The following is a 14,155-nucleotide window of genomic DNA, read 5'->3' as shown; positions in this document are numbered from 1 at the left end:
CCTTTCAGCATAGTTCCATTGTGAGGTGATACTTCAGAGTTGTTTTAATTTGCATTTCTCTGATTAATAGTGATTTAGAGGAGAGCCCCTGGGCTTCTGGCGAGGACCGGAGGAGGAGAAGAGAAGAAGGTCGTGGCTTTCAGTTTTTTCCCTCTGAGACCCAGAAGAAAATGATTTTCTAAAGTCTTTGCTTCAGATCATTCACTGAAATACAACTTTCATAGGACACAGACTTGCTGACTCCCAAACTGCTTCTTTTGGAAGGGCTTGAAAATATAACAGAAAATAAAAACGATGACTTCATCTATAAGACAACAGATAAAAAACATTGTGATCAATTATTCAGAGGCTGAAATTAAAGTTCAAGAAGCAACCTCCAATGACCCATGGGGTGCTTCTAGCTCTTTAATGAATGAAATAGCATTTCTGACTTATGATGTGGTGCCATTTTCTGAAATCATGAATATGATCTGGAAACGGCTAAATGACCACGGGAAGAACTGGAGACATGTGTATAAGGCCCTGACCCTCTTGGATTACCTGATTAAAACAGGCTCAGAACAAGTAGCACAGTTATGTAAGGAAAATATATTTGCTATCCAGTGTTAAGGGCTAAAATTCCAGCTAAACTGTCTAAAATATCTAATGAGTGGTCGCCAATAAATTATAAGCTTTAGCAAGAGTTAGACTTTTAAGCATTTATTAAGGAGAATAAGAATTTGGTAAAGAGAGAGAAAGGCCTAGATTCCTATCTATTAAAGGGAGAGCACATTTCTAGCTCCGCTCTCCACCGGAGTCCAAAGGAAAAAGAGTGAGCCCGAGCGCTACTCTCTTCCTTCTTCCTCCCACTACCCAACGCCACTTCCTGATGCCAAAGAAAAGACTCCTGGTCTTGCCCTCAAAGACCTTCACTTCATGGGTGGAACTCTTCTACAGTAAGTCTCCAGCAGGTGGCGTCATTCCAATCGTTACACCAGACACTAAAAAATTTCTAATACATTGATCAACATGGTAAAGATCAAGGTATTAATGTAAGGGAGAAGTCTAAGCAGCTGGTATCCCTTCTGAAGGATGATGAGCAACTTAAAATTGAGAGGGCCCAAGCCCTGAAGACCAAAGAGCGAATGGCTCAGGTGGCCACTGGGATTGGTAGTAACCAGATTACTTTTGGTAGAGGTTCCAGTCAGCCCAACCTGTCAACTAGCAAACATGGCAACTCTGGAGGCTCCCCAGCATCTTGTTATGGCTCTACCTCTCCTAGTATTTCTTCAGAGCTGGAGCAGGCTCGACCTCAGACGAGTGGAGAAGAAGAACTTCAGTTACAGCTTGCATTAGCAATGAGCAGAGAAGTTGCAGAGCAGGAAAAATGTCTCAGATGTCTCAGACATGATCTAAAATTACAAATGGTCCTGGAAGAAAGTTGTAGAGACACTGTTACAATTCCAAGAAAGAAAGAGTCTGTTGGATTTGATGGATGCCCTACCCAACTCAGCTGCTGCCCCTCAGAAAGAAGAACTATGGGGAACATCAACTGTAACCAACCAAACTGACCCCTGGGGAGGAACTGCAACCACATCGACTACTTCTGACCCTTGGCAATCGTTTGTTGCCAATCCTGCTGTCCCTGTTGACCCATGGAGGGCGTCTGCTGGATCCTCTACTCAGTCACTTCCAAAGAACACAGATTGGTGGGTACCTTCCCAGTCAGCTGGTGGAATAGCAAAATCTTCTACAGATCCTTGGGGACCACGATTTTCTAACAAAACTATTTCCACTTCTGGATCTTTTGATCTCTTCAGTAACTTGAATGGTACACTTAAAGATGACTTTTTTGAATGGGACAACCTCAGAACTTCTAAAAAAACAGCTGAATCTGTTTCTTCTCTACCATCCCAAAACAATGGTACATCAAGTCAGGATCTCTTTGATTCTCAACCTGTGAATTTGGCCTCAAGCAAACATAATACAACTCAGAAAACACCAGAATCCTTCTTGGGCCCCAATGCAGCCTTAGTGAATTTGGACTCTCTAATAACCAAGTCATCACAAACTGTTCCTTCACCGAATCCATTCTTAGCTCCAGGTTTTCCTACAACACCACCTCTGATCAATCCTTTCCAGGTGAATAAGCCTCAGTGCCTGACATTAAACCAGATGAGAGCAAACCCCATCATGGGAACAAGTCCTTCTTTCAGTATTATGTCATCAATGAGCATAGAGCCAATACCTCCACCTTCCATGCCACCGGTGACTGTTGGAATGGCACCAATACCATCTTTGGGCAATGTGACAACTCTGACTAGAATGAGGCAAGGGATAACCATTTCAGGAGCAGTGTCCCAACCTCTTCATAGTACAGGAATTCCTCTACCTGCATCCCAGTCCACAAGTACAAGCAACCCTTCCCTTTTATAACATCCCAGATGAACAGAGCTTCCTTCCCAGAACATTTTGCAGATTGAATTCTTCATTGGAGTAAAATGAATAAAACTCTGTTTGGACTGAATGATGTGAATTTGTGGTTTATAGTCATGACTGAGAAGAGTTGGCCTCTACTGGTTCATCTAACTCTCTCTACTCTTGACAGATAGTCCCTTTAGCTTCAGTTCAGCAGGCATTTCTTAAAATGTTCTGATGACCCAGAAGTGAAATTGGTCTGTCTGTGTTGGTTATCAATACCCTTTAGAGAGAAGGCTGACATTTCAGCTCCCTCTATACTCTTTTGCAGATGTCAGAACAATGTGCTGTATTCTTTTTTTTTGCAGGGCAACGGGGGTTAAGTGACTTGCCCAGGGTCACACAGCTAGTAAGTGTCAAGTGTCTGAGGCTGGATTTGAATTCAGAGCTTCCTGAATCCAGGGCTGTGCCACCTAGCTGCCCCTTCAATGTGCTGTATTCTAAAGTTGTCCCCTGCATTAGTCACTTCTTGGTCATTGGAAATAAAAGACAGAGTGCTAGTGACTACTTTTTACACATAACTATACAGTTCCTGACAGTTGGTTCACCCATAGTCCTTATTCTTAGAATAGTTGGGCATACAGAAGACCAGATTTACACATCAAACTTTGCAACACAAAATCACGCCACTTTCTTCTCATAACTTTGGAAAGCAGGCTTACTCCAAAACTTCACTTGAGAGTCCCTACACTGTCAAGCATAAGATGTGATGTCTGCAGTGTTAATCCTATACACTATTATATGGGGACTCTTAGTGACCTTTCTGGAGATGGCATGTGCTAAATGAGGCTTCTGCTCCATGCTTGTGCAGTAGTGACTCTTTTTGAAAGTTATTTTGTAGGGGCAGCTAGGTGGTGCAGTGGAAGGGGCAGCTAGGTGGCACAGTGGATAGAGCACTGGCCCTGGAGTCAGGAGTACCTGAGTTCAAATCCGGCCTCAGACACTTAACACTTACTAGCTATGTGACCCTGGGTAAGTCACTTAACCCCAATTGCCTCACTAAAAAAAGTTATTTTGTGTATTTTATTTTTATTTGACTTTACCAACATGTAAGTTGGAAGAAAAAAAATACAGTGGAACAACTCTTGAAATAAATTCACTAGGGCAAGCTTTTCTTGCTATATGCAGTTATTCTTGTCTACTTTTGCACATGTTTTGTTTTTAGTACAGTTTCATGTTTGAGTTTGCAAAATTATCTAATAGTCTTTTTTGCCAACATTTTTATAATGTGATTCTTATTTAACTGTCTAGTTTTGGTAGAATTTTGTTAAGTCTGGCAAATATAAAAATATTGGCAGGTGACATTTTTATGGTTTAATATGCTCTCCTATTTATGGTTTTTAGCTCTGTTTCTGTGAGGGATTTTTAAAGGAAAGAAAAACACTAAAACTCTTTGAACAACAACAATTCATAACAAAAAATGAAAGAAAATTCTTGAGACTTTATAGAAAAAAGATGGGAATTTAATTACACTCAACTAAGATGACATTTTCTTTTTTTAAAAAAAAGCTTCAAGTTGCCTTTTCCTTTCTTCCCCTTTTTGGTAGTTTTCCAATTAATCTGACTTTTAGCCTTTGTAGGTGGATCATGAAGGAGGCTATTTTTCTTACTATAATATCAGCATCTTGAAATTTAAAAAATTCTACTGTATGAATGTGACTAAATTTTTATCAACTAATTATTTTTTACAAAAGGCACTTTCCAGGTTAACAATTAGTTCTCTCTAAAACTTGAATTTTAAGTTGAACAACACACCTTTAACTCTACATGATTTTGATTTTATCTATCTTAATTAATCCTTGCTTGAATTAAAGATGATTTAATATCATTTATACACAAAACTGACTTTCTTTCCTGTGGGCAGCCTTTTTTTCCCCTTAATGATTTTATTTTTACTCACCACCTTCCAAAACTCCACAAGTTACACTCAAAGGTGCATGTTTAAGAGTTCTGAACCCAAACTAAGTCTCTTATCAGAACACTGCTGAAATGAACTAATGTCAATGTTGGGAAGGGAGGCAGGGGGATGTCAGAACTAGATTTGCAGCTGTGCTCTTACTGTATATTGAAATAACCCAAAAAAGCATGACACAGAAGGAAGGTAGAGTAAAAAACTAGGGGATTGAGTTGTTCTCTTTAGCCAAGGTTCAGAAAATAGTCCAAACTTGACTAGTCACTGATATCAGCCCTACAGGTTGAAGTTAACTTCAGAGTCTGCAAAATACGAAAAATTTCGATGTTAAGATATGACAATCCCTCTACCTATTAATTTTGAATGTATAAAGGCAGATTTAAGAATGCCCATCTGAGGGGCAGCTAGGTGGCGCAGTGGATAGAGCACCGGCCCTGGAGTCAGGAGTACTTGAGTTCAAATCTGGCCTCAGACATTTGACACTTACCAGCTGTGTGACCCTTGGCAAGTCACTTAACCCAATTGCCTCACCAAAAAAACCAAAAAAACAAACAAAAAGAATCCCCATCTGAGACTTTACTAGAGAAAAAAAATTCACATTCAGTATGTTATCAACAAAAATGTATTAATGTTGCTTATGCCTTGCTTTTCTATCCCTGCTTCAATTAAAAAACAATTTAAAGTTAGGTGGTGCAAAGAAAAAAAAAAGTTAGGTGGTGTAGATCAGAAGCAACTTACTTCTAAGAGTAGGAATTTTGTAGGCCTTGGTACTGGCATATGAAAAATGCACTTTCCAGTTGAGCTGTGGCAAGAAGGTTCACCCTATTTATTCTTTGGGTTTGGTTATTCATAATTTCTCGTTTTAAAAAATTCTGCTAATGTATACAAAGTTTTAAGTATGTCATAACAGGTTTAGTGGATTTTTAGTCACAATATTTATAAGAATGTTAGGGTTTTTTTCTTTTCAAAATAACTTTCTCTTGGCATCAGGGAGAGTAACTGATCTTTACAGCTGAGAATAGGAAATGCCATCATGGAGTGGTATGAATAAAAGGCTGTGGGTCTGGGAGAATAACTTGTATGCTCTTATTTGAAACCATTCAACCAAGCCACTTTAAATATTCTCTCTGCCACTTTCTCTCTTAGAAAAACAAAAATCACACTTCTTAAGTACTTAAGCAATTATGTTAGGCAATTTTATGGGAGGGTAGAGGGGAAACAAGATTCTCCCTATAAGTTCCAGGATGCTGATTTCACTTCCAGACTGGAGCAACTTCTGGCTGTTATAAAAAAGTCTGTGGAAGAAGATTCAGAGAAAAAAAATTTAAATAAAAAAAGGAAAAAAGAAAAAAAGATTCAGCTCATGTGCTTAGTATTTGCCAGAGGTGGCAGACCTGGGCAGCATGAGCTGATATAAAAACGTCCATTGTGTTCAAGTTTTAAAGCCATTTCAGGACCTTATGCTACTCTCCTTTGATGGGCCATCATGGGAGTGAAATCTACCATTTCCTCTCCTTTACCCACCTTCCCACCCCCTTTTTATTAAAAGAAATTTTTGTTTTGTCTCTTTCCCTTTTGGAAAATAATTATTAATAATGGATTTCTTGGGGAGACCCAGAGGATGGTTTCTCAGGGCTTCCTCCTCCTTGCACTCCAGAAAGTCCTGTTCTCCTTCTCTGGGGCAAACCTGGGGAGCAGGGGGAATAGAGTTAGGTACACTCTTGTCTAGCTCAGTGAGGGACTGATGGGATCAAACCATGCCAGATAATGGACTTTCCCTTAAGCAACTTGAGTCTTCTCCCTGAGGCCATCTGTAGAGTTCATTTTGATTTAGACCACCCTCAAATTATGTCAACCAATGGAATTGAATGATGCTAACCAAATAGCTTTGATCAATGTATAATGACTTGCTTCTATCAAAAGAGGATACAACCCTTAGCCACTCCAGGAACTCACGCTTTGTTGTTGCTTGGCTCTCTCTCTTGGCCTGAGCTTGGTTCTGGCTTGTAGGTCTTCTGAATTCTCTTAAGGTCTTCTTGAGACAACATGCTGGAAACAGAATGGGTGAGTGGGATATAGTGGACTTGAATCATTTCAGACTCTGAGGCTGGGGTCTGGAAAGTACCCAGCCCCCAGTCCCTGTTATTGTTAGACCATGCTGTCCATATTCCATCCCATAGCTAAAATACACCTCTTCCCCCCCACCCCCTTGTTCTGAGGCCAAGCAAGAGAGCTGTCTCCTGTTAGTGCAGACCCACCCTGATACTATCTCTGCCTTCTTGCATACCTAAGCCCTAGCTCCTGGTACCAGCTCCTGGTAACATCTCTCCCTTCTTCCCCCTTGCTCCCTCCTTACACAGGTGGAGTGGTTTCACCCTTTCCCCCTCCCTTTCCCTCCAGCTCTCAAACCCAGCTCAGCATGCCTCCATACCATGATCATGTGCTGAATATGGATACTGGGTGAGACAGAATTGGATGTTAAACTGTGAGCTCACCCTGTGCACAAGGGGACTGCCCCCTCAAACTTCCATAAGAACCCAACTCATGAGCTCATCTGTACGTTCCTCATCTCTTGCATAGGGTCGCCCATTCTCATGACAATGAAACAAATCTGTCGCTGCTTGACTTGGTGGTCTGCTTGAATTATTTGGATAAACTGAGGCAACTGTCCCATACAATGGGTCTTCTGGGACTTTTCTAATACTTGTGCTAACTGCCACACTAAAGCTCTCTCCCTGCTTTCTCTAGAGTTTGTCCTGAGACCATGAAAAGTTAGGGTGACACATGGTAGATCCTTTGCATATATACTAGCAATATATTAACACGAATATATTATAACATGATCATATTAATGAAATAATATTTAATGATATGATAAAACAATGTATTGATAAAATAATAAATGCTTCCTAACAAACTGGTGTAATAGCGATTAATTTAATAAAACAATTTTAGCTTAATGTTAGAAAGGGTCAAGAAATGGTTGAGAAGGTTTTTGCTGCCTGGCAACTTGAGGAGAAATGCTTCTCGCGAGAGTTACCTGGGACCCGCCTGCCCCAAGCTGGAAGCCCTAACCGCAGGTGTGCAGGGATGTGTGGGCCATGCTAGGTGATTTCTCAGACACTGATGGCGGTGAATACCTCCAAGGTGCCCTTGTCCGTGAGACCATGGGATGAACTGACCCGGCTGGCACTGGAGGAGGAGCAGCTCCTCTCAGGCTCCTGGCATTTCTCCTCCCTAGCCTTCTGAACTCTGCTGAACCCTGAGGGCTCTGACTTTCTTTATCCTGTGTAAGGATGTTGTTCTTTGAGGTCTCAGATTCTCTGAGAGGAAAGGGTCTGTCTGAAAGCCCTCGTCTCTCCTGACAGAACTCTTTCCCCCAGGACCGCTGAACCCATCGAGGAAATGAAACAGAGTGCTCTGACCAAGGAATTCCATTTCTTGTCTGAGAAAAAGGCATCTAGGGGAGCGAAGGCCCCAAGAGGGAGCAGAGAGGCCGAGCGAGGGGCTGAAGGGAGAGGACAAAAGGCCAGGCAGTGGGACATGGAGAAAGTCTTGAGTCAGGTCCTGCTGGAGTCTGCAGCCTCTTCTCAAGCTTCCTCATGAGCCCACCAAGGCTGGTTCTCTGGATTCTGGCAGCTACAGGCATCTCCCAGTTGGCCTAGAGTTCACTCCCCTCAGGCCACTGCTTTGCCAAGCAGCTCTGAGCCTCTGAAGCCATTCTCAATGGCTGCTTGGCCATTCTATACAGCCACCCTGTTGCTCCCTGCTGAAGACGGGCAGTCGTAACCGTTGGGAGAGTCATCACAGAGCTCCTCACCACTTTTGCTAGGGCCCCTGAAGACCAAGGAAAGTTCATCACATCCTTGAGGCTTGCCAGTCCTTGGGATGCTACAGAGACAAGGGTCATGAAGAAAAGTTCAAGGGCTCTAAGCCTACAGGACGAGCAGAAGCCAGGGGGAGAGGGACATCTCAGGGGACTGAGTCACCAAGAGACTCAGACCACAAATACCATCAAGCAATAGACCCAAGGGATCTCCTAATGAATGACCAAAGAGAAATGTGAGCTGCGTTCAGTTAGAAGAGCCCATTCCATCTGCACATCCAGAGATCTCATGAAGTTGTCTGGTCCCTGGAGGCAACTTTTCTGGGGGCAGCCTGGACAGGACCATGTTCTCGGGGTCAGCACTTCAGTAGGCTGATAGCTGTGCTTCCAAAGGACTCGTGGAGATTCCTCAGATGTGCCTGCTGACATCTTTGAACAATAGATGTCCATGCAAGGTTTTGATAAGCTTTGGCTTATCAATGCCCCTTGCTCTTCCCATCTTTATGTCAACCCTGTACTTCAGCAGCATGGTGAACAATAAGCTCAAGGGGTTCCTCATCAAATCATGGCTGTAAAGTGTTCAAAGACAAACTCAATATGTTTTTCAACCACAGAAGGCAGAAACAGGAAAACCTTCCAAAATTCACGCCCCGGCAGCAGGTGCTCTTGCGGTTTGCACAACGTGTTTCCTCACTTTTTTCCTTTACACTTTTCTTCTGGATGCTCAGTGCCTTCAGAACTCCAGACTGAGATGCCACTTAATCGACATGAATTCCAATTCCATTCAGTTATTCAGTGCTCTCCTGAAGAAGAGCAGAGACACTTAAGGATTTATTCCTCCCAGGAAAACCTGGGTTTTAGAAGATGGTGACTTAGGATACACAAAGGAAGCCACCTAAAAGTCACAAACTGGGCTTCTGTTGACGGCCAAAGCCGTGGGATGACACTGAAGCAATCAGAGTCGAAACGGTGCATGCTAAACAAATTGTTTTAATAAAAGATGCGTGTACCGCAGCACATACTCCACAAACGGGTAAGATTTCCATGTGACATAAGAAACTGAAATAAAATGGACGTTTCCATGGACGGAACACAGAATATTCCACCAGGTCCTCTTTCCTAAGAAAACGGCTGGCATTAGGACAGTTTTTTTTTCCCACAAGAAACTGGTGAGGAGTCCAATATAGTTTTTCTTATTCGTTATTTTATTATTTTCCAGTTACATATAAGGATAGTTTTCAGCATTGGTTTTCATAGGATTTTCAGTTCCACATTGGTCTCCCACCCTGCCTTCCCTACCTCCTCCCCAAGACAGAAAGCAAGATAATATAGGTTATATATGTGCAATCACAAGGACGCCTTTTTTCGGGTTTTTTTTTGTGTGTGTTTTTGTTTATTTGTTTGTTTTTGTTGTTGTTTTTTTGACAGGGCAGTGAGGGTTAAGTAACTTGCTCAGGGTCTCACGGCTAGTAAAAGTGTCAAGTGTGTGGAATCAGAATTGAACTGAGGACCTCCTGACTCCAGGGCCAGTACTTTATGCACTGTGCCCCCTTGCTGCCCTCTCCAATACAGTTTTTTTTTTTTGGTGGGGCAATGAGGGTTAAGTGACTTGCCCAGGATCACACAACTAGTGTCAAGTGTCTGAGGCTGGATTTGAACTCAGGTGCTCCTGAATCCAAGGCCAGTGTTTTATCCACTGCGCCACCTAGATGCCCCCTTCCAATATAGTTTTAATGATTCAGAGAATAACAGCTTGGTCCCAGAAGCTATTGCATCCATGCCCTGGTAACCATCGGCTGGAAACAGTGAAGGGCATGATTTTATGCCAAAATATCGATCTCTCTGCACAGCTGTCTATATCTAGTAAGAGTCAGCTGACGAGGGGAGAGCTTCACCTCTTCTGTGGAATGACTACACATTCATGAAGGTCTTTCCCACTTGCACTTTGCTCATAGCTTCCACCCAGCATTTGCTCTGATTATAGCAACTTGGTATAAATGGGAAAAGCAGGGCCATGACTGTAGTAACAGCCAAGCAGTCCTTGGTGACTCAAGACAGATAAGGCAGGAGAAAGCCTCCTTTGCTGGTCTGTTTGACTTCAGCTATAAGAGTCAGAGTGGACAAGCGGTCATGTGGAAACCATTGCACCTCCATCCAGGCCAGACTCAGGAAATACCAGGTGGAAAACATTCGTATTCAAAAGGAAAATGGGGAGACTGAGCCGGAAGGAGCCTACCTTGGGCTGTGCCAAGGTCGTTCCCTGGGCTTTCTCCCAAAAGCAGACCTCCACCTGTAACAGTTCAGAATCACATTCCCTCTGAGTATGTCGTGGCAGTTCTCTGGGATGGGGGATTATTGACTTCCAGCTCCCATCAGAGAATTACACCTGAAGTCAAAGCTCAAAGTCATAGCAGTTACGGTCCCCAGAGCTTTTCCTTCAACTGGCAAGTTTCCCTAATCACAGCTTAGCCTTAAATAGGTTTCCTTCTCCCCTCCCGGAGTTGCAACCTGCCGACAACTTGAGCAGGACTCACACATCCAGAAAAGATGTCCCTTCAGGTGCTTGGCTTCCCTCTCCTGCCCACACCCCCCAAGCCCCAGTCCCCTTTCCCACTTCTCCTTTTTAAAGTCATCCTGCTGTAAAGCTGAATCCCTAGGAATCCCTCCTACATGATAGAGACATTTTCAAATGTCCAGTAAGCCATTCTCATTGTTCAGTGACTGCATGACCCATATTTCCTTCCACTCCACAAACATTTCTAAAGCCCACCCTATGTTTGAGGCACTGTGCTGCATGCAGAGAGATCGAGGCAAAGAATGGAAGACTTTGTTTCTCTAGGTACCTGATTTCTCCCAGGAGGTAGGGCATGGACCCACCAAGTAGGGAACTATGAGTGTAAGCAAACTGAAGGCATGATCTGCAGCCAGGGGTGTGGGAGGGGGCTACCATGGTTGATGGCAGGCATTCTTCTCCAGCCCGAATGTGTGCTTGAACGAGTCATTTCCCCTTTGTCCTTTATAGTCTGTGCTGCCCACAAGCCTGTTGGATAGGCCCCATGAGGCAGAGCCAAGGAAACCCAAAGGCTGAGGGGTGCTTCGGACCTGAGGACACTCAGCCTAGCAGCAAGTCTCAGAGAGCTGGCCCTGGCCTGAATCTCTTTTGAACCTGATGCTGACTCACAGGAGACTGAGGAGTAGGGGGAAGAGGCCTCCACTGACCCTTCTGCTGCTGCTGCTTCTCCTGCTGCTGCTTGGATGCCTCCAATACTTTTAGGAATGTTGCCTTGTCCCACACGTGCACATGGGAGGCCAGTGCCTTCACTCGAGGGGTCTGATCATCAGTGAGCAGAACCATGCCTCAGGGAGGGAGCTGACCTAGCTTCTTGTCCCAGGAAGGCATGCTGTTCTGGACCCAAGCTCTCTGGTAGTGGAGGCAGCAGGACGGGATGTGGTCATCGTTGTTTCCCTGCTGGTGGGGGACATCGTCCTCGTCGTCCTCGTCCTCCTGCTGGGCAATGGTGTCCAGCTCCTGTCCTTGTCTGCTCAGGTCTCTGAGGTGAGGGTTAGCAAGTGTAAACTGCTGCTCCAGGAAGTCGAGGGACTTTTGGGCCCACTGCTGGGGCTCCCAGGAATGGGCCCCAGCCTTCAGCTCTCCCTGCTGCCCCTTGGCCAGGCCCTTGAGGTCCTGGATGACAATCAGGGGCACCAGAAGGATGTGTTTCCTTTCCTTGACCAGCCTGATCAGGCTCTTTAGGTGTTGAATGAAAGTGTTGGTGTCCAAGACAAGGCACCTGGGTGCCTTGAGCTCTTCTTCCAGCTGCCTCTCCTGAACCCGGGCCTCGAGGAGAGCGCCGATTTTCTCTTGACACCGCTGCTCCTGGGCGATCCTTTGGGCCAGCCTCAGCCTCTTGGCCTTCAGCTGCCTGGCGTCTCAGTCAACAGCTCCAGCACCTTCTAGCAGCAACTTTCTGAGGTAGGGTTCTTTGATTGGACTTCAGGGGCAATGCACATCTTCCTGTTCCCTCATCTGTCTTATTCCTCCACCTCTCAAACTACCCTATAATCCAACCCTTCCTCTCTTCCCCCTTTAGGGAAGAGAGAATGCTAGTGTCTCAGACATCAAAAAATATCACGGTATTGCTGCTGCTTTTCACTGACACTTCTTGTCCCTCACCTACATCAACCTCTACCCAATTCTCCTATTCGTGTAACTTGAAGCTGCCCCTTCCCATTCGCTCTGGCTTCCAACCTCAATGTCATCTTTGACCCCCCAGCTTCACTCCACTCCAGCCCTCACCCCATCTTCCCACTCCCCCAACCCGATCCCCCATGCCACTCATTCCACAATCCAAATCCATTGTCACATACCATCATGTCTACTTCTCCAGTACCTACACCTCCAGGTTGCTGTCCTCTTCTCATCTCTGACACAGCTACCACTGGAGTAGAACTACAGAGCTCCATCACCTTTCATAAAGAATTGCAAGAGCCTTCTCTGGTACTTCCTCCACAGATGCCTTTTACTAGATATAGATAGCTACATAGAGAGAGAGATCCAGAAACAGAAAGAGAAGGGACTTACTGATAGGACCATGGTAAAATATTCTTTCTTTAGGTGGAAGTGGCAATAAAATTTGGAAAAACAGAAAAGAAATTGAGGGTAGAAGAGGATCACATTGCAAATCTAATTATCTGGGGGCAGCTAGGTGGTACAGTAGATAAAGCACCTGCCCTGGATTCAGAAGGACCTGAGTTCAAATCCAGACTCAGACATTTACTAGCTGTGTAACTCTGGGCAAGTCTTGTAACCCTCATTGCACCCTGCCAAAAAAAATTTTTTTTTAAATGTTTAAAAAAAGAAACCAAAATCTAGTTATCTGTTGGAAGGAAAGAAGGGTGAAATGAGCAATATGGTTACCTACCTCAAGAAAGGGAAGAGAATCTAGGAATGAACAAGTGAAACAGTCTAGGGAAATGACTGAGAAATGGGAGGCTGGATGGGGATGTGGGAAAGACATTCTCTAGTCTTGGATAGACATTCGGATTTTTCCATAGTGCCATTCATAAGGGATGACATAATTTGATTCCTCCACCTCATTTACAACCAGCAAACTCAACACCACCCAGAAACAGCAGTTTGAAAGAGAATCAGAGAATTAGCTGTTCAGCATCCTCCTCCCTCTCTCACTTGGACCGAAGTGAACTCTCCTCCCTTCTCTCTCCCAGAAGCCCCTTCTCCCACAGGAAACAGGGCCAAACACACACACACACACACACACACACACACACACACACACACACACACACACACACACACACACGCTAATTGGCTGGCAGCCCTGATTGACAGAACTGACAAGTGTCTCTACAGAGATGATTTCTGGATGTCAAAGCCCAGCTGACCGTTCCTCACTGGGCTTCCTGTCATGGTGGTGTTTCCCTCATTATCATTTGGCCAGGCCCATGCAGGTGCCCAGGTGTCCTGCGTGAGGCCAGCTTGCATGGGCGTGCCGGGGCTTCCAATCCCAGCCAAAGATGGGGTCACAGAAACCCCAAATCACAACCAATTCCCTACAAAAGTTAAGGCTTTACAGAGTTCCAAGCAGAAAAGGCTACATCATATTTAAGGAGAACATTCTGAGGTCTCCAGAAGAAGGGCTTTCAGCAACTTCATGTTACCCCTTTACATGAGCTCTCTAGTTTGAGCTGACCTTCTACTGGACTTCAGCAGCACTGGAGGGAGTCTTCATCACAGACTATTTTATTTGCCCTTGAGTGAATACTCATTTCTAATAAGTTAATATTTGGCTGAATAATTGAAAATCAACCTACAGTCATAGAGGTAAGCATACTTGTACGGGTTTGTGAACTATATAGAATTCTTTTTAAAAAGCATCAACTTCTCAAGGTTAACACTACTGCCAGACAGGTCATGGAGAAATCTTGACCTTAGTCCCCAA

At 44.3% G+C, this 14,155-nt stretch overlaps 1 protein-coding gene across 1 annotated transcript; it reads left to right on the top strand.

The window, feature by feature from the left end:
- The first annotated feature begins 294 nt into the window (after positions 1-294).
- LOC122731979 (epsin-2-like) lies at positions 295-7,975 on the top strand. The gene is made up of 6 exons (XM_043972206.1): positions 295-577; positions 1,018-1,377; positions 1,493-2,389; positions 6,730-6,829; positions 7,336-7,449; positions 7,753-7,975. The coding sequence occupies exons 1-6, from the start codon at positions 295-297 to the stop codon at positions 7,973-7,975; spliced, it is 1,977 nt and encodes a 658-aa protein (XP_043828141.1).
- Positions 7,976-14,155: the final 6,180 nt, after the last annotated feature.

This window comes from Dromiciops gliroides, chromosome 6 (assembly GCF_019393635.1).
Source record: "Dromiciops gliroides isolate mDroGli1 chromosome 6, mDroGli1.pri, whole genome shotgun sequence".
Taxonomy (NCBI): domain Eukaryota; kingdom Metazoa; phylum Chordata; class Mammalia; order Microbiotheria; family Microbiotheriidae; genus Dromiciops; species Dromiciops gliroides.
The sequence above is the reverse complement of the archived record's forward strand: the minus strand, read 5'-3'. Positions and strand labels throughout refer to the sequence as shown.

Excerpts from the sequence above, each read along its gene's own strand:
- LOC122731979 (XM_043972206.1), top strand. The coding sequence starts at position 295 with ATGACTTCATCTATAAGACAACAGATAAAAAACATTGTGATCAATTAT. Across the intron at positions 1,378-1,492 it reads GCAGGAAAAATGTCTCAGAT|CTGCTGCCCCTCAGAAAGAA; the intron begins GTCTCAGACATG and ends TACCCAACTCAG. Across the intron at positions 7,450-7,752 it reads GCTGGAAGCCCTAACCGCAG|GACCGCTGAACCCATCGAGG; the intron begins GTGTGCAGGGAT and ends TCTTTCCCCCAG.